Consider the following 20094-nt stretch of genomic DNA (forward strand, 5'->3'; position numbering starts at 1 on the left):
TGACCCCCGGGTTAGAGAGAGGGGGGAAATCAGCCAGGGTTCCTGCTCCTGATCACTGTCCAGTGACCCCTGGGTTAGAGAGAGGGGGGAAATCAGCCAGGGCTCCTACTCCTGATCACCGTCCAGTGATCCCTGGGTTAGAGAGAGGGGGGGAATCAGCCAGGGTTCCTGCTCCTGATCACTGTCCAGTGACCCCTGGGTTAGAGAGAGAGGGAAATCAGCCAGGGCTCCTGCTCCTGATCACTGTCCAGTGACCCCTGGGTTAGAGAGAGGGGGGAAATCAGCCAGGGTTCCTGCTCCTGATCACTGACCAGTGATCCTTGGGTTAGAGAGAGGGGGGGAATCAGACAGGGCTCCTGCTCCTGATCACTGTCCTGTGACCCCTGGGTTAGAGAGAGGGGAGAAATCAGCCGGGGTTCCTGCTCCTGATCACTGACCAGTGATCCTTGGGTTAGAGAGAGGGGGGGAATCAGCCAGGGTTCCTGCTCCTGATCACTGTCCTGTGACCCCTGGGTTAGAGAGAGCGAGGGCAGGGGAGGGGAGGGAGGGGGGGGGGGGGGGGGGGTGTCAGCCAGGGTTCCTGCTCCTGATCACTGTCCTGTGACCCCTGGGTTAGAGAGAGGAAATCAGCCAGGGCTCCTGCTCCTGATCACTGTCCTGTGACCCCTGGGTTAGAGAGAGCGAGGGCAGGGGAGGGGGGGGGGGGGGGGGGGGTGGGGGGGGGGGTCAGCCAGGGTTCATGCTCCTGATCACTGTCCTGTGACCCCTGGGTTAGAGAGAGGAAATCAGCCAGGGTTCCTGCTCCTGATCACTGTCCTGTCATCTCTGGGATAGAGAGAGAGAGGGTAGAGGAGGGAAATCAGCCGGGCTCCTGATCACCCTCCTGAAACAACATGTATGCAGGTACCTGTAATAACTTTGCCAGGGCCAGCCTTCCAGCACCACTGTATTTTATTAAAGTAACAAGAAAGGCCGCTGCACCACTTACAACACTCTGGCCCAAGCCCGAGGACCCATAGGATACCAGCTCAGGTTGGAGCAGTGGGTTTAAGCTCCCGCTGTACATTCCCTATTTGGCAAGCTACTGACTGCATAATAGGGGAATTCATGTTCTATTGACGATCCCTCTTGGGTCCTTCGTGGCCACCATAACATTATCTGAATCCTTTCCTCTACCAAGCTGTGCCTGAATTTCTGGGTTTAGGAATGTGGTGAGATATTAGCTTTGTAATCTGAGTTTTGATTTAAAAAATAATCACTTATTACAATCTCAGTGTATCTCAGACTGCCCTCAGACACACAAATTCCCCTGGGGTGGGTTTTGCAACCCCCAGGATGTCCATTCTGTTCTTTGTGTGTCAGATACTCTCCTGACCTGGGCCTTCTCCCCAGTGGCACCACCCAATTGACAACAGGAGATTGGCAAACCAGCCCACCTATCCAGCAGGGCAGTGTATGGACAAGTGACAGAGAGAACATTTTAAACACCTTTCCTTCTTTTGGATAAGGTTTGACTAGAACACCATCAGAGGGGCTGTGGAAAAACTGTTTTAATCAGTGAGTTGTCGCAGGAGAGTTCAGTGGTTTTGTGTTTGATTATATGAGTCTGGTAACTAATCTATGCTCACTGTGCTTTATTGGTTAAGTCTGGGTGTGGAGTCAGAGCAAAGTAAACAGAGGTTTCTAGAACAGTGGTGGGCAACCTGCGACCTGGGGCCCACATGGGGGCCATCTGGATTCTGAGTCCGGCCCAAAAGACATTTTGTTGACCGTTGTCCATGCACAGGGTCACCACATTCCGTTGATTTCCATCCGGGCTGTTTTTATCTCCTACCAGTGTGACTGAAGCAATTCACACGTTAAGCCAGAGCAAGTGAAGTGAGTTGTGTGCTGATTGCTCACAGCATTGACTGTGAGAGCCGTGCACTCCCTCTTTGTCCAAAGTTTAAATATTGCTTTGGTTTATCCCATTTGAAGTTGATGATTGCTCCATTAATGAACAAATGATTCAGCATTTTCTGTAACGTATGAAATACTCGGTGTGTATTAAACGTATTCAATCCTATGCATGGGGTCATGGTTAGTGAACAAGCCTGATTTCCAGTTAGCTGAGGTAAAGGAGGGCTACCCACTGGCCGAGGTTGCTCTTCACTGACCTAGAAGTTGAGCTGCCAGTGTGAGCAGATGCAGTTATTTTGCGATTACAGAGATATTTTAAAACTCTTGCAGATAAATCAATTGCTCGCTTAGAAACTGGTGTCATCACTGTAGTGCTGAGATATATAAAATATCCAACAGTGCTGATGTGGAAAGCACTGCCTAAAGGAGCAGTTGAGTGTGGATTCAACAGGAACTTCGAAAAGAGAATTGGATAAATATTTCCAAAGAAATATTTGAAGGATTTGGACAGCACGGTAGCATTGTGGTTAGCAGAAATGCTTCACAGCTCCAGGGTCCCAGGTTCGATTCCCGGCTTGGGTCACTGTCTGTGCGGAGTCTACACGTTCTCCCCGTGTGTGCATGGGTTTCCTCCGGGTGCTCCAGTTTCCTCCCACAGTCCAAAGGTGTGCAGGTTAGGTGGATTGGCCATGCTAAATTGCCCTTAGTGTCCAAAATTGCCCTTGGTGTTGGGTGGGGTTGCTGGGTTGTGGGGATAGGGTTGGAGGTGTTGACCTTGGGTCGGGTGCTCTTTCCGGGAGCCGGTGCAGACTCGGTGGGCCAAGTGGCTTCCTTCTGCACTGTAAATTCTATGACTATGACAGTAAGGGAAGAGGTGAGAGGGAGAGATAGACCGGGAGAAGGGGCGGGGGAACAGCTAAATCTAAGAGGAAGGAAAGGTGAACCACAGTGTGGAGGTTGGGGGGGGAGAAGAGGGAAGAGACAGAGAACAATAGAGGAGAGCCAGGGAGGTAGGTGGGCGGGGGTGGGGAGGCAGGGAAACGTTAACAAACTTGGCTTCCACAGGTACAGAGAAAAAGGAGAATGCAGGCGGAAGACAGGAGGGCTGACTGAAGCAGCAGTGAGCACGAGATGACAACGGCAGCAAAAGCCGTCCGGGAGAAGCAAGGGACACCAGCACCAGACCCATTCGAGGATTGCCCTCTGGAATTGTCTCTCCGGCACCCAACTGTATAACTACCCCCTTCCCTTGATGCACTATCAATTACGCGAGGCGAGTGTAAAGAGTAATCAAGGCTTTATTAAGCAGAGATGAGTGGCCTCCTGCAGCTGCTACCAAAATGGGAGCAGCTCGGTGAGCACACACATTTATACTCCGCCTACTGGGCGGAGCCAGCAGGCAGGGATCTACCCCCATACCTGTAGTACAGGAGCCTTACCGTATTACCTCTATTATATATATAGGGCATATATAGGGCAGCACGGTAGCATTGTGCATAGCATAATTGCTTCACAGCTCCAGGGTCCCAGGTTCGATTCCCGGCTGGGTCACTGTCTGTGCGGAGTCTGCACATCCTCCCCGTGTGTGCGTGGGTTTCCTCCGGGTGCTCCGGTTTCCTCCCACAGTCCAAAGATGTGCAGGTTAGGTGGATTGGCCATGATAAATTGCCCTTAGTGTTGGGTTGGGTTACTGGGTCATGGGGATAGGGTGGAGGTGTTGACCTTGGGTAGGGTGCTCTTTCCAAGAGCCAGTGCAGACTCGATGGGCCGAATGGCCTCCTTCCGCACTGTAAATTCTATGAATTCTATATAATCAGTGGTGACTACCACATTCACCCCCTGTTAAAAAAGAGTCCAGCGGGGGTGGTGTAAAAAAAATTACAGGTTTGTGAAAATTTAAAGTTCACAGTCTGGTGAAAATTTACAAATTCAGCCGGTCGGGTGCCTTGATCTTCCGCTGTGAGCGCCTCAGTCCCGGTGGTGATGCAGGTGCCGACTTGGTCGCCAGTGGCTCCGGGAGCGTGTTGTTCTCATCTTCATACCCAGGTGGAGCCAGTGGGAGAACGGATCGTCCTGGGGCGGGGGCTGTAGTGAGGTGCGCTTGGGGGAGGGTGGGTGGCGCCGGGGCAATCGGAGGGGAGGGTGCCCGGTGTTGAGCCGTGGGTGGGGATCCAGCTGGTGCCAGGTCCCTGAGTGAGACTGTGCCCTGGCGCCCGTCGGGGTACGCCACGTAGGCGTACTGTGGGTTTGCGTGCAGTAGTTGTACCCTTTCGACCAACAGGTCCGTCTTGTGGAGCTGCACGTGTTTGCAGAGGACAGGTCCAGCAGCTGCCAGCCACCTTGGGTGCGAAACCCCAGAGGTGGACTTCCTGGGGAAGGCAAGGAGACGCTCATGGGGGGGTTTCATTAGTCGCAGTGCAGAGTAGCGATCGAATGGAGTGAAGGATGTCGGGGAGGACCTCCTGCCAGCGGGAGACCGGGAGATTTCTGGACCGCAGGTCCAGCAGGACGGCCTTCCAGACCATCCCATTCTCCCTCTCCACCTGCCCGTTTACCCGGGGGTTGTAGCTGGTCGTCCTGCTCGAGGCAATGCCTCTGTTGAGCAGGAACTGACGCAGCTCATCGCTCATAAAGGAGGATCCCCGGTCGATGTGGACGTAAGCGGGGAAACCGAACAGGGCGAAGATGCTGTTGAGGGCTTTAATGGCCGTGGCAGACGTCATATCAGGGCATGGGATGGCAAAGGGAAATCGGGAGTATTCGTTGACCACGTTCAGGAAATACGTGTTGTGGTCGGTGGAGGGGAGGGGCCCTTTGAAGTCCATGCTGAGGCGTTCAAAGGGGCGGGAGGCCTTCACCAGGTGCGCTCGGTCCGCACGGTAGAAGTGCGGCTTGCACTCTGCGCAGACTTGGCAGTCTCTGGTGACGGTCCTGACCTCCTCAATGGAGTAGGGCAGGTTGCGGGCCTTTATGAATTGAAAGAACTGGGTGACCCCTGGGTGACAGAGACCATCGTGTGGGGCCCGGAGTCAGTCCATTTGTGCGCCGGCACATGTGCCTCGGGATAGGGCATTGTGGGGGGGGTCGTTGAGCTTACCGGGGCGATACAAAATCTCGTAATTGTAGGTGGAGAGCTCGATCCTCCACACCTTAAGATTTTATCATTTTTGATCTTGCCCCGCTGTGTGTGATTAAACATGAAGGCAACCGACCGTCGGTCAGTGAGGAGAATGAATCTCCTGCCAGCCAGGTAATGCCTCCAATGCCACACAGCTTCAACGATGGCTTGGGCCTCCTTTTCGACAGAGGAGTGCCGAAGTTCGGAGGCATGGAGGGTGCGGGAAAAGAATGCCACGGGTCTGCTTGCCTGGTTGAAGGTGGCGGCCAGAGCTACGTCCGATGCATCGATGTCGGCCTTGATATGATTGAAGGCCTGGCAGGCCTCAGCTGTCAGGGGGAAAATTGTGGAGTGGATGAGGGGGCGGGCCTTGTCCACATAGTTAGGGACCCACTGGGCATAATAGGAAAAAAACCCCAGGCATCGCTTCAGGGCCTTGGGGCAGTGGGGGAGGGGGAGTTCCATGAGAGGGCGCATGCGGTCGGGGTCGAGCCCTAGAACTCCATTTTCCACAACATAGCCAAGGATAGCTAAGCGGTTGGTGCGGAACACGCAATTCTCCTTATTGTACGTGAGGTTAAGGAGTTTGGCGGTATGGAGAAATTTGAGAAGGTTAGCGTCGTGGTCCTGCTGGTCGTGGCCGCAGGTGGTGATGTTATCCAGGTACGAGAAGGTGGCCCATCTCTCGTTGGAAGACCGAGATCCCGTTAGTGATACCGAAGGGAACCCTAAGGAAATGATGGAGGAGGTCATCTGCTTCGAACGCAGTGTACTTGCGGTTCGCCTTACGGATGGGGAGCTGATGGTAGGCAGATTTCAGGTCCACTGTAGAGAAGACCCAGTACTGTGTGATCTGATTGACCATATCAGATATGAGTGGGAGGGGGTACGCGTCGACCTGTGTGTACCGATTGATGGTCTGACTGTAGTCAATGACCATCCTCTGTTTCTCCCCAGTCTTTACCACTACCACTTGGGCTCTTCAGGGGCTGTTGCTGGCCTCAATAATACCTTCCCGCAGCAGCCGCTGGACCTCTGACCTGATGAAGGTCCTGTCCTCAGCGCTGTACCGTCTGCTCCTGATGGCAATGGGTTTGCAATCCGGGGTGAGGTTTGCAAACAGGGAAGGTGGGTCAACATGAAGGGTCGTGAGGCCGCATACGGTGAGGGATGGTAGGGGTCCGCCGAATTTTAGAGTTAGACTTTGGAGGTTGCACTGGAAGTCCAGGGTGAGTAACAGGGCAGCGCAGAGGTTGTGGAGGACATAGAGCCGGAGGTTTCTGAACTCTATGCCCTGGACAGTGAGCGTGACGATGTAGTATCCCTGGATTTCCACAGAATAGGATCCGGAGGCCAGGGAGATTCTCTGGATAACAGGGTGTACCGCTTGGGGTTGGCTGGGGGTGGCCGCTGGTGGGACCTATGATTGTCATGCGGTCGGGGGCGTATACCATGCGGTCGGGGGCATCAGACTGTACGTTACGGGAGGCTACTGTTAGCGAGTTCGCGAGTTGCCTGATCGCCGCAAGGTCGAGGGTAACCCCTTCTAATAGGCGCTGGCGGATGTACGCCGACTCCATGCCGGTAACAAAAGCGTTCCTGATTAAGAATTCTGTATGTTCCATGGCCGAAACTGCCTGGCAATCGCAGTTCCTCACCAGGATGTGCAGGGCACGCCATAAATCGTCTAATGACTCACTGGGCAGTTGCTGCCTCGTGGATAGGAGGTGCCTGGCATAGAGGTTGTTGATCGGCCGGATACAGTGTCCTTTCAGAAGCTCCATAGTTTCAGGGTAAGTGGGCGCATTCCGAATAAGGGGAAAAATCTCGGAGCTCACCCGCGAGTACAGAATCTGAAGCTTCTGTGCGTCCGAGGGCTGTTCAGTCGCTGATCCAAGGTAGCTTTCGAAGCAAGCTAGCCAGTGGTCGAAGGCCGACGTGGCGTTGTCTGCTTGAGGGTGCAGCTGCAGGCGATCTGGCTTGATGCGTAGTTCCATCGCTGTAATATCTCTGCTTAACAAATTGATATACTATCAATTACGACGAGAGGAGAGTAGAGAGTAATCGAGGCTTTATTAAGCAGAGATGTGTGGCCTCCTGCAGCTGCTACCAGAATGGGAGCAGCTCGGTGTGCACACACATTTATACTCCGCCCAGTAGGGATCTACCCCCGTACCTGTAGTACAGGAGCCGTACCATATTACCTCTATTATACAACCAGTGGTGACTACCACACCCCTCCCCCCCCCCCCCCACAAACAGATGCATACTTATGTGTGTAAATAATTTTGCCAAGTGTACAGAGTTGCTGCGGGTGCATTATACCCCAACAGTTATATTATTTGATTTTGTACTTTTGTTGTGTTGTTACTGGGTTTTTTTTCTTTTCACCTCTCCCTCCGTGATTTGTGTGTGTGTGTGCCCTTCTCTTCTATATGTACATATATCCTGTGTACATTAACGGCAAATATACTTTGTTCAAAAATCCAATGAAAAACATTTCTATAGAAAGGAAAGAGAAGGGGAGTGCACCTCATTGGAATACTCCTTCCAAAAGATAGCACAGAAAAGATGGTGGACTGAATGGCCCCCTTTTCTGATGTACGATTCTTTGGTCTATTTTGATTCTGCATCCGGTGACAATCGTTCCGCTTGATCCTCCCTGATATAGATGCTGACATTGTTTCCGGGAGCGAAGAAGAGTCTGGTCAGTTCGCAGAGTCACCGCACAGGAGCTCGAGGCGAAGGCTTAAGAGGAAGGTCAGTGTCAATTCAGCTTCTCTGAGAACCAGCACACAATTCTACATCACTGGATCCACTAAGCAGAGCTGAGGAAGAAAGAGAGGCCCCGAATCAGCCTGTGTCCCATCACTGTCAAAATACAACACTGCAGATACTCTGCTGTGGGTGTGAATGGCCCCCATTCCCAGTGGGGTCTGATTCCAAACATACTTCAATTACCATACAGGATGTTACAGGGTAGGCAGTCACCAGGTAAACATGTTAACTTGACATAACTGAGACTCACTGTAGAAGGAGCTTTACTCTGTATCTAACCCCGTGCTGTAACTGTTCTGGGAGTGTTTGATGGGGACAGTGTAGAGGGAGCTTTACTCTGTATCTAACCCCGGGCTGCACCTGGAGAATTTTTGATTAATATAAATTTAGAGTACGCAATTATTATTTTTTTTCCAATTAAGGGGCAATTTAGCGTGGCCAATCCACCTGACCTGCACATCTTTTGGATTGTGGGGGTGAAACCCACGCAGACATGGGGAGAACGTGCAAACTCCACACGGACAGTGACCCAGGGCTGGGATTTGAACCTGGAAAATCAGCGCCGTAGTCCCAATGCTAACCACTGCGCCACAGTGACGGAAAGGCACTCATGGGGGTCTCCCAGTGGTTCAGAGGCCCCCTGCAGCATGCCCTTTGGCCAGGCTGGTGCCCACCTGGGTGTCAGCCTGGCACTGCCCAGGTGGCATTTCCAGCTGCCATGGTTGATGTTGGCACTGCCAAGGTGCCAAACTGGCATTTGTTCTTCGCCTGCAATCAGGCTGTGGTGACTTGAGTGGGTGCTTGGGGGGGATCCTCCCATAGTGTGTTCAGGCTGGTGGGGCAAGTCGGGATGGCTTGGGGGGGGGGGCCTCTCGCTACATTTGGAAGCTCCAGTGTACAAAACGGGGCAATGCGCAGCCACAGCCGCTTGTTCCCTGCTGAGGCACCGTATGCAACACGCATTGCATTGAATAGCCTTGTGTTTCATGACACTGCAAGTGCCGGGATACGCATGGCTAAACACGCTCGCTGTGGGACTTTGTTCCCATTTGGTTGAATCGAGCCCAAGATTTGTTCTTAGACCGTGGGCCAACACTGCAAGAGGCCATTTACTTCCCATGCCTATTGTTAGACGGTATGAAGAGTGAACCATGTAGAACATTAGAGCTAGGAGCAGGCGTCAGCAATTCAGCCCCTCGAGCCCACTCCGCCAGTCAATATGTTCATGGCTGATCTCCTCTTGGCCTCAACTCTACTTTCCTGCCAGACCATTGCTTCAACTCATTACTAATTAAAAGTCTGTCTACCTCCTCCTGAAATTTACTCTCCACCGCACTCTGGGTAGCACAGATTCACGACCCTTTTAGAGAAGTAATTTCCCCTCATCAGTATTTTAAATCTGCTACCCCTTATCCTAAAATAATGACCTTTCGTTCAAAACCTTTCGCTCCACAAGAGGAAGCAACTGCTCAGCATCTACTTTGTCAAGATGTTTTATCATCATTAGATCTCCTCTCATTCTTCTAAACTTGAGAGATTATAAGCCTAAATTGCTCAATCTCTCTTCATAAGATAAACCCCTCATCTCTGAAATCAATCTAGTCACCCTCCTCTGAACTGCCACTAATGCAACTACATCCCTCCTCATTTAAGGAGACCAAACTGTGCACAATACTGCTGCGGTCTCACCAATGCCTAACAGCAACACCTCCCTACTGTTTCTTTCCATTCAGATAAGTGGGGCGTGACTCTCCGCTCCCCATGCCGGGTGGGAGAATCACGGGAGGGCCGGGCGAATCACGACACACCGCCCTGGCACCCCCCGCGATTCTCCCACCTCCCCAAAATGGCGTGTCGCGTTTTGCGTGACGCCGCTCGGAGAATCGCCGCTCACCGTTTTTCATGGCGACTGCCGATTCTCCGGCCCGGATGGGCTGAGCGGCCTGACGAATCCGACCGGTTCAGGCCGGCGCCAACCACACCAGGTCGCTGCTGGCGTGAACAGCGCGCGACAGGTAAGTGGGGCCTGTGGGGGGCGGAGGGAGGATCGAGCACCACGGGCGTGCTCAGCAGATGTCTGGCCCGCGATCGGTGCCCACCGATCGTCGGGCCGGCGTCTGTAAAGGACGCACTCTTTTCCCTCCGCCGCCCCGCAAGATCAAGCCGCCATGTCTTGCGGGGCAGCGGAGGGGAAGACGGCAACCGCGCATGCGTGGGTTGGAGCCGGCCAACCTGCTTATGCGCGGCTGACGTCACTTAGGCGCCGCCGGCCACGTCATTCTCGGCGCACCGCTTTGACGCAAGCGTCAAGGCCCGGCGCCTGAGATTCGCGCACCGCAGCTCCTAGCCCCCGGGGGGGGGGGGGGGGGGGGGGAATAGGGGGTGAGGAGCGGCCTCCGACGCTGGAGTGAAACACTCCGGGTTTCACTCCAGCGTCGGCTGTTTCCCTCCCTTTCGGAGAATCGTGCCCGTTGCCGTTCCATTTTTCCAACCAAAATGGATAATCTCACACTTACCCACATCAAACTCCATCTATCAAATTTAGCCCATTCACCTAGTCTATCTATATCTATTTGTAAATTCCTTAGTATTTCTGTGTTCCCCACGATTAACTCCCCGATCTGATGCTTCAGGAGGCCAGCATTCACTTTAGCTACTCTCTTCCTTTATATTCATAGAAGCTTTTGCTAGCCTTTTCTATGGGGGGATGGGACTGGAGTCACATGTAGGTCAGGCTTGGTTGAGGGATGGGTCGGTACAGGCTCCTCATTCTGAATGACACTCGTGAACCATTTGAGCTTTTCCAACAAACTGGCCAATTGTTTCAATGCTGCCCGATATATTGATTTTAGTTTCATGGTTTCGACTGGTAGGTTTGGAGTTCAGTTTGTGCCCAGAATAACTCTGGCTGACTCATTGAAGTGAGCCAAAAGCTCTCCAGGAGGCTTGTGTCATTTCACTCTGTGCTGGGCCTAAATCTGGAGGCCTTGCTGCAAGAGACTTTAGTTAGGCCGAGGCAGTCTGTGATTTTTGTATTCATGGTAATCACTGTTACAAAGCTCTGCTCTGAATATTCTCATCTCCAGTGTGAGAAACCCTTGTGCATCATTCAATTTCTGTTCAATTCTCTTTAGGCTTTCAGACGAGGGGGCCGGAGACAGACTGACCCTGATGGGGATACCTTAGGTAAGGAACAGGCTGACAGGGCGATAGTGGGCTCTGTTGTGTTCTATGTTGTAACTGTTGTAATGATGTAAACCAAACATGTAGTTGTTTAACTATAAAAATGATTTTTTTTTTCTTTTTTTTTCTTTTATAAATTTGGATTACCCAATTATTTTTTCCAATTAAGGGGCAATTTAGCGTGGCCAATCCACCTACTCTGCACATCTTTGGGTTGTGGGGGCAAAACCCACGCAGACACGGGGAGAATGTGCAAACTCCACACGGACAGTGACCCAGAGCCGGGATCGAACCTGGGACCTCGGCACCGTGAGGCCGCTGTGCTAACCACTAGGCCACCGTGCTGCCCCTAAAGATGATTTATTAACAAGCACTTGAAAAAGATAACTGATGAACTATAATACAGACGATAATTACTAAATGAATTCAGTGAATTCTCCTGGAGCTACTCCAAGTGCGACGATATACTTATACGGCTTACTGTCAGCTGCCTGGGTGTCCCGAGTCACGTAATGGATCTCTGGCACCATCTACTGGCCAGAGGTTGAACCAATAACTATGTGCACTGTCAGACAACTATATACATTAATGTGTACATACATATCACCACAGTCTCCATTCCAGGCAACCATTCAAACTCTAGCAACAGGCACTCAGAATGTGTTAGACTGCAAATCATAGGTGACCGTTTCCTAGGATTGCTATACTCACGATGAGTGACATCAAGATACATCCAGTCCAGCCAGCAGTAGCTGAGGGAAGTGAAGTGTTTGGGAGTCTAAAGAGATGGAGACTTTCATACACTGATATCTGCAGCTTGCAACACTCCCTGGCCCCATTTCCATTTGGACATTTCTCTATAAAATCTGCGATCTGTACTTGTTTCAGACTGTGCCTCACAGGCTCCCGTCACGAGTCACCTAGGCACCTTGAGAGCCTGTGCGATATTTCCTGTACCATGCAGACAACAGTGGCTCGAGCCCCATCGGCTATTTGGTTATGGCTTTAACAGGTGTCAGCCCATTAGGCCATAAGACATAGGGGTAGAAGCAGGCCATTCGGCCCATTGAGTCTGCTCCGCCATTGAACGAGATGATGGCTGGGAAGGCATTGTGCTGGATCCTCCAGACCTCTGACCGCGTGTTTCTCAGCAACACGCCGTTTACTGGTGGCGGAATTCTCTGCTCCCGCCACTTGTCAATGGGATTCTGCATTGAAGCCACCCACACTGCCGGGAATCCCACGGGTAGGGGTGCGCTGCCTGCGGGAAGAGGGAATCCCAACGGCTGAAGAATTGCAGCCAATGCCCCGGAGGTAACTTTTCTTTAGTGTGCATTGAAAAACCCATGCCGATCAGAACTAAAACCAACTAGGGTAAAGTGGGTGAAGATGTGATTGTGCCCAGGGGTTTGGGAGAGCTGAAGTCACAGATGTGGGGGGAGAAGGGAGAGCATTAAAAGTGAAGGAAGAGATTCTTGGACAGGTGCTCCAGTTCTTGGTGTTGGAGAACTGTGTGGCCAGACGACATGAGAGTTAGAATCTTCCGTAAGTAGAAATGCAAGGATGGAAGGGCTAATGACTGAAGAGTTGCTTTGGAGATTGAAGGGTTTGCTGGTGCCCAGACCAGGCCAGGTAGTACAAGGCAGAGTGCCACATTTGTTACCTTCTCAGTCCTGGCCAGTATGTTGAACTTTTTTTTTTCCGCTGCTCTGGTTTGGATTCCTAATTGTTTGGGATTTGGCCTCAGCCCAGCCTGGGGCTGAGAATGTGTGAGTCAGTGTCTATGTCACCTCCTTCCAGGGGGCCTCAGTCACATTCCCAGCTCGACTGGTGGTGACTACAGCCAAGGATCTTGTTCCACTTGCTTTGAAGCTACTCCACAATGGGTAGGAGGTCCCCATTGGTAAAGTTATGTGCCCTTCTGCTGGTGGGGGAGGGGGCCTGCCCTCCACCCCTCAAGGTCCAGATGGTGCTCAAGTTGTCCTAACTCTATGGTAGCACAGTGGTTAGCACTGTTGCTTCACAGCTCCAGGGTGCCAGGTTCGATTCCCGGCTGGGGTGACTGTCTGTGTGGAGTCTGCATGTTCTCCCCGTGTCTGCGTGGGTTTCCTCCGGGTGCTCCAGTTTCCTCCCACAAGCCAAAGATGTGCTGGTTAGGTGGATTGGTTTATTCTAAATTGTCCTTAGTATCCAAAAAGGTTAGGTGGGGTTACTGCATTACAGGTGGAGGTGTGGGCGTAAATGGGGTACTCTTTCCAGGGGCCGGTGCAGACTTGATGGGCCGAATGGCCCCCTTCTGCACTGTAAATTCTATGATTCTGTACATCTCATGAAGTACTACCATGGCTACTAGGTGAAGTGAGAGAGCCAGCGCTTGTCCCTCTCTTTACCTGACTGGCTCCAGTCTTCATGGTACAGCCTGAACTGGCTTTTTAAAAAATTCACAAGTGTGTCCAAATACCTCATGTTGCTTGCACCCTATTGTGCACTAATGGAATCAGAACTGAGCAGATCCAGGAAATCCACAGCGAACTAACTGTCTAAAGGGGTATTTAGGCCAGAGTTTAAACTGGTGACTCGTGTCTTTATTCCACTAAAATCAATTTGAATTGGTAGCAGAGCCAGAGAGCGGAACAGCCAGAGGTGCAAAGGTCAGCTCGAACAGAAGGGCAAACGTCAACGGCCGAGGTCGGGAAGATGTCAGTGATCCGGAGGAGATGGAGTTGGATGAAGATGGGAATCCATGTTATTATTCGCCCCAATCCTATCAAAACTCAGTCTACGATTCTGAACATGAGGGAGAAGCGGTGCAGGGAATGAAGCGTACCACACACGGTAAGCAGTGAATTGTAATCTAATCCTCAGAGTACCACTCTGTGGGTTGTCAGAGTTTCTTGTTCAACATGAGACACTTCTGACTCGCAAAATCTCTCAGTATAACACACAATTCGGCAAAGAAGAATGCCCAATCCCTGCTGTGAACATCCAGCTGTCCCCAGTCTGGGAGGTGACCCAAGTGAAAGTAGATTTTGCTTGGAGAAGGCTTCTGTCTTTAATTCCTGCTCTGATGACATCAGTTCAATTGTTTCCAATATCTCAAAAGACAGTGTTGGTCAAAAGTTTCAGAAACCTGATACCAATCCTCCGTCTTTCCCAGATTAATGAGGAATTCACTATCAATAGTTACTCTATTGGCTCTGAGGAGAACTAATCATTTCCATCAGTAGCGTGACCAACAATGGAGGAAACAAATAAGGGATATTTCACCATGGGAGGCAGGGAGTAAGGATTACTGACAAGCATCCATCCTGCACTCCGATACCTCCCTCCCCCTCCACACCTCTGTTCCGAGTTAGGTTTGGGACTGTCCCACTGGCTTGGACCCCTGATGCGACCATCAATTCACTCGGAGACTCGTGTCGAAGTAAACAGTGGTTTTAATCAGCTTACAACTTTGCCTGCCTGCGACCGGTACATTACTGAAGGCGGTACCGCAGGTCAGCTGCTCTTATACTTCCTATAAGGGGCGGAGCAATGGGCAGAGCCCATGTACATGCTCCACATTTCCCCCTGTGGGTGAAGCTACACAGTGGCCCATAGATGGGAGTCCACAAGGTGAATAGTATGGTATAATGCAACACAGTATACTGGTGAATTATAGTATTTATACATTCACCACAACCCCGCTCCGTGGAAAACAACTAGATAGCTGCCAACCCCACCTGCCAAAGCCTCGCAGGGGAGCGGCACGGGCACAGATACAGGAGGGACAGCTGGGAAGGCCAACACCAGCACATGGGACAGAAAGCCAAATCCAATGACAGTCCCAAACTCGACTGAAAGACAACACTTTAATACCAGTCATGGTGAGAGCACTGTCATAACTGATGGAAGAAAAGAGAGATTTACTCTGTAACTGTCCTGTGCTGTACCTGCCCTGGGAGGGTTTGATGGGGACAGTGTAGGGGGAGCTTTACTGTGTATCTAACCCTGTGCTGTACCTGTCCTGGGAGTATTTGATGGGGACAGTGTCGAGGGTGCTTTACTCTGTAACTAACCCCGTGCTGAAAATCATTTATTGTCACAAGTAGGCTTCAAACAAAGTTACGTGAAAAGCCCCTAGTCGCCACATTCCGGCGCCTGTTTGGGGAGGCTGGTACGGGGTGAGCTTTACTCTGTATCTAACCCGTGCTGTACCTGTCCTGGGAGTGTTTAATGGGGACAATGTAGAGGGAGCTTTACTCTGTATCTAACTCCGTGCTGTACCTGCCCTGGGAGTGTTTGATGGGGACAGTGTAGAGGGAGCTTTACTCTGTGTCAAACTCTGTGCTGTACCTGTCCTAGGAGTGTTTGATGGGGACAGTGTAGTGGGAGCTTTACTCTGTATCTAACCCTGTGCTGTACCTGTCCTGGGAGTGTTTGATGGGGACAGTGTAGGGGGAGCTTCACTCTGTATCTAACCCAGTGCTGTACCTGTCCTGGGAGTGTTTGATGGGGACAGTGTAGGGGGAGCTTCACTCTGTATCTAACCCTGTGCTGTACCTGCCCTGGGAGTATTTGATGGGGACAGTGTAGAGGGAGCTTTACTCTGTACCTAACCCCGTGCTGTACCTCTCCTGGGATTGTTTGATGGGGACAGGGTAGAGGGAGCTTTACTCTGTATCTAACCCTGTGCTGTACCTGTCCTGGGAGTGTTTGATGGGGACAGTGTAGCGGGAGCTTTACTCTGTATCTAACCCCGTGCTGTACCTCTCCTGGGATTGTTTGATGGGGACAGTGTAGAGGGAGCTTTACTCTGTATCTAACCCTGTGCTGTACCTGTCCTGGGAGTGTTTGATGGGGACAGTGTAGAGGGAGCTTTACTCTGTATCTAACCCCGTGCTGTACCTCTCCTGGGATTGTTTGATGGGGACAGTGTAGAGGGAGCTTTACTCTGTACCTACCCCTGTGCTGTACCTGCCCTGGGATTGTTTGATGGGGACAGGGTAGAAGGAGCTTTTCTCTGTACCTACAAAAGTTCCTTTCGCACTGACTCTGTTATTCTCTACACCCAGGTTCCACTTATAGAAAATCAACAAAAATCTCCTCCCTGTCTGGCTGGTCGCAGGCACAACCCAGCAGCCTATCAGCAACTGAGGATATGGGGGAGTTTTGTGGTCTTCATGCAGCGTGAGTGTGATTGGATTAGTGTCAGGAAAGCAGTTCGGGAAGAACAGTTGACACTGGCAGGCGGGTCGATAACCAGATGCTACAGGTTGAAGTTAAAAGAACTGAGACGGGATGATAAAATTTGTTTTATGCAGCGAGTTTTATGATCTCTGATGCTCTGTCTAAAAGGGAGATGGAAGCAGTTTCAATGGTGCTGGATATCTCCTTGATGGGAATTATTTTCAGGGCTGTGGGAAAGAATAAGGTGTCTATTGGATAGCTCTTCCAAAGAGCTGGCACAGACAAGATGGGCTGAATGGCCTCTCTCTGTGCTAACCATCGAGAGAGTGCAGGTTTCCCCACATTTTCTCACTTTACATTATGGGGCAGTGCGTGCAGGGAGGCAGATCACAACTGAGGGATTGCCAGTGGCGCAATGGTTAGCACTGCTGCCTCACGCACTGAGGACCCGGGTTCAATCCCGGCCATGGGCCACTGTCCGTCTAGATTTTGCACATTCGTCCCATGTCTGCGGGGGTCTCACCCCCACTACCCAAAGATGTGCAGGGTCGATGGATTTGGCCACACTAAATTACCCCTTAATTGGAAAAAAAATGAATTCGTATTCTAAATTTATATTTAACAAAAAAACTGAGGGATTACCTCCACCAAACAGCCTCTGCTTTGGAGAAATAGTTCATTGCCATCTGCATACTCTGTCCGTACTCTTCCCCCGCTCCCCCAACCCACTGCCGCCATCTGGAGGCTGGGGTCAGTACAGCAGACTGCAATCCCCCAGACATTTCCCTTCAGTATCCCTCCTGGTGTCTAATTCTGGGCCATGCTCTGTTCTGTACAGCGTCGGAGGGGACCCCTCCAATCCCAGGAGGAGGAAGAGGGGGCATCTTCGAAAGGATGGCCACGTGGTTGCAATGGATTCTGGGTCAGATGCTGAAGACCAGGAGGCCGAACTGTGGAACGAAGTCGACGAGGGAAGCGCTGGAATCAAAACTGTGAGTTCGCCAGAGCAGAAAACCTCTCGATGTAGGCCGAAAGGGTTAGCTGTCCTGAAGCCTGAATGGCTGTCTGCAAGAGCCTGGGATAGATTGGTCTATCCAGCCTGGGGCCTGGGAATAGGTTTATCTCATCCAGCTTAGAGCCTGGGAATTGGTTTATCTTCCCTGACCTAAGCCTTTTGAGTAGGTTTATCTGCCCCAACTGGGGGCCTGGGGCTGGGAATAGATTTACCTGCCCCAAAGTGGGGCTTGTGAGTAGGCTTGTCTGCCCCCAACCTGGAGCCTGGGCTGGGAGTAGGTTTCTGTGCCCCAGCATGAAACCTGGGAGTAGGGTTATCTGCAACAGCCAGGGGACTCCTGGGATGTGGGATGAGGTCTGGGATTGGGAGTATAGACTGCGATATGGCCTGGGATTGGGAGTGAAGACTGGGATGTGGCCTGGGATTGGGAGTGAAGACTGGGATGTGGCCTGGGATTGGGAGTGTTGACTGGGATGAGGCCTGAGATAATAGAATTTACAGTGTAGAAGGAGGCCATTCGGCCCATCGAGTCTGCACCGGCTCTTGGAAAGAGCACCGTACCCAAGGTCAACACCTCCACCCTATCCCCATAACCCAGTAACCCCACCCAACGCTCAGGGCAATTTTGGACACTAAGGGCAATTTATCATGGCCAATCCACCTAACCTGCGCATCTTTGGACTGCGGGAGGAAACCGGAGCATCCGGAGGAAACCCATGCACACACGGGGAGAACGTGCAGACTCCACACAGACAGTGACCCAAGCCGGAATCGAACCTGGGACCCTGGAGCTGTGAAGCAATTGTGCTATCCACAATGCTATCGTGCTGCCCCCCACAACTCACATCTTGCCCCCAGGGAAGATGGGGAATGTAGACTGGGATGTGGCCTGTAATTTGCAGTGTTAACTGGGATGAGGCCTGGGATTGGGAGTGTTGACTGGGATGTGGCCTGGGATTGGGAGTGTTGACTGAGATTGGGAGTGTTGACTGGGATGTGGCCTGGGAGTGGGAGTGTTGACTGGGATGTGGCCTGGGATTGGGAGTGTTGACTGAGATTGGGAGTGTTGACTGGGATGTGGCCTGGGATTGGGAGTGTTGACTGGGATGTGGCCTGGGATTGGGAGTGTTGACTGAGATTGGGAGTGTTGACTGGGATGTGGCCTGGGATTGGGAGTGTTGACTGGGATGTGGCCTGTAATTGGCAGTGTTAACTGGGATGTGGCCTGTAATTGGCAGTGTTAACTGGGATGTGGCCTGTAATTGGCAGTGTTAACTGGGATGAGGCCTGTAATTGGCAGTGTTAACTGGGATGAGGCCTGTAATTGGCAGTGTTAACTGGGATGTGGCCTGTAATTGGCAGAGTTAACTGGGATGTGGCCTGTAATTGGCAGTGTTAACTGGGATGTGGCCTGTAATTGGCAGTGTTAACTGGGATGAGGCCTGTAATTGGCAGTGTTAACTGGGATGTGGCCTGTAATTGGCAGTGTTAACTGGGATGTGGCCTGTAATTGGCAGTGTTAACTGGGATGTGGCCTGTAATTGGCAGTGTTAACTGGGATGTGGCCTGTAATTGGCAGTGTTAACTGGGATGTGGCCTGTAATTGGCAGTGTTAACTGGGATGTGGCCTGTAATTGGCAGTGTTAACTGGGATGAGGCCTGGGATTGGGAGTGTTGACTGGGATGTGGCCTGGGATTGGGAGTGTTGACTGGGATGTGGCCTGGGATTGGGAGTGTTGACTGGGATGTGGCCTGGGATTGGGAGTGTTGACTGGGATGAGGCCTGGGATTGGGAGTGTTGACTGGGATGAGGCCTGGGATTGGGAGTGTCGACTGGGATGTGGCCTGGGATTGGGAGTGTTGACTGGGATGTGGCCTGGGATTGGGCGTGTAGAAATCCAGCCTGAGGATAAAGTCAGAACAAACGCCTATATAATTGCTTCCTTTCCACAGAAAAAACAAACCGGCAAAAGAAAGAAAGGACAGAAAAATCTCAACCAGGATCCAAATGCTCAGGACAATAATTCTGAGTCCAGCAGCTCTGAAGAGGCGAGGGGCTCATTGAGGTCAAATCGTGCTACAGGCCTGAACAAACCATTAGGCCAGAGGAGTTCATTGAGGTCAAACCAGATGTCAGGACTGGACAAACCGTCAGAGTCAAGGAACTCTCTGAGGCAACTCCAGGAATCCGGGTTTAACAAGACCACGGGCTCGAGGGGTTCAATGAACAAAAAGCAGGCACCAGGACCAAATAATGAGAGAAACAAGAACAGTGGACGTGCTGAGTTTGTTGTTGGTGAGCAATTTTAGGAATAATGGTCTGAATCTTAGGCCTCTCCCCTGGGGGCAAGATGTGAGTTGTGGGGGGTGTGTGTAAAATTGCAGCGGTGCTGTGCACTTTGCCTGCCCACCCCCCACCCCCCACCCCCCACCCCTCCCACCCCCTGCCCCCCCTCCCCCTCCCATGGGTATTTTACCGACAGCAGGAATATGTTGGGCATGCCACTTTTACCTATGGACCAATCACCAGCCTTTAATTCGCCAATTAAAGTCACCGCCACTGGGATTAAAGACCATAAGACATAGGAGCAGAATTAGGCCATTCGGCCCATTGAATCTGATCCGTCATTCGATCATGGCTGATATATTTCTCATTCCCATTCTCCTGCCTTCTCCCCCGAATCCCTGATCTCCTGATTAATCAATAATCTATCTGTGTTAAAGACAATCAGTGGCCTTGGAGAAGGAAGTCTGCCATCCTTTCCCGGTCTGGCCGAGTGAGTCCCAACCCACAGCAATGTGGTTGATTCTTAACTGCCCTCTGAAATGGCTTAGTGAGTCACCCGATTCAAGGGTAAGTGGAATGGGCAACAAACACTGGCCCAGCCAATGATGCCCACATTCCATGAATTAATAAAAAGGGTGTCACAGT

General features: G+C 51.6%; 1 protein-coding gene across 4 annotated transcripts in view; it reads left to right on the forward strand.

Annotated features, from left to right (window-relative positions):
* LOC119959801 overlaps positions 1-20094 on the forward strand; it is a 114853-nt gene that overhangs the window by 82387 nt on the left and 12372 nt on the right. For 3 of the 4 annotated variants that reach the window (XM_038787898.1, XM_038787909.1, XM_038787905.1), the window contains 6 exons: positions 7689-7777; positions 10930-10981; positions 13595-13813; positions 16033-16147; positions 16986-17139; positions 19116-19458. In XM_038787898.1, the coding sequence (XP_038643826.1) occupies positions 7689-7777; positions 10930-10981; positions 13595-13813; positions 16033-16147; positions 16986-17139; positions 19116-19458 (972 nt within the window). The remainder of the gene's footprint in view (positions 1-7688; positions 7778-10929; positions 10982-13594; positions 13814-16032; positions 16148-16985; positions 17140-19115; positions 19459-20094) is intronic. The other variant, XM_038787900.1, reaches the window with a different exon arrangement.

This window comes from Scyliorhinus canicula, chromosome 2 (genome assembly GCF_902713615.1).
Source record: "Scyliorhinus canicula chromosome 2, sScyCan1.1, whole genome shotgun sequence".
Taxonomy (NCBI): domain Eukaryota; kingdom Metazoa; phylum Chordata; class Chondrichthyes; order Carcharhiniformes; family Scyliorhinidae; genus Scyliorhinus; species Scyliorhinus canicula.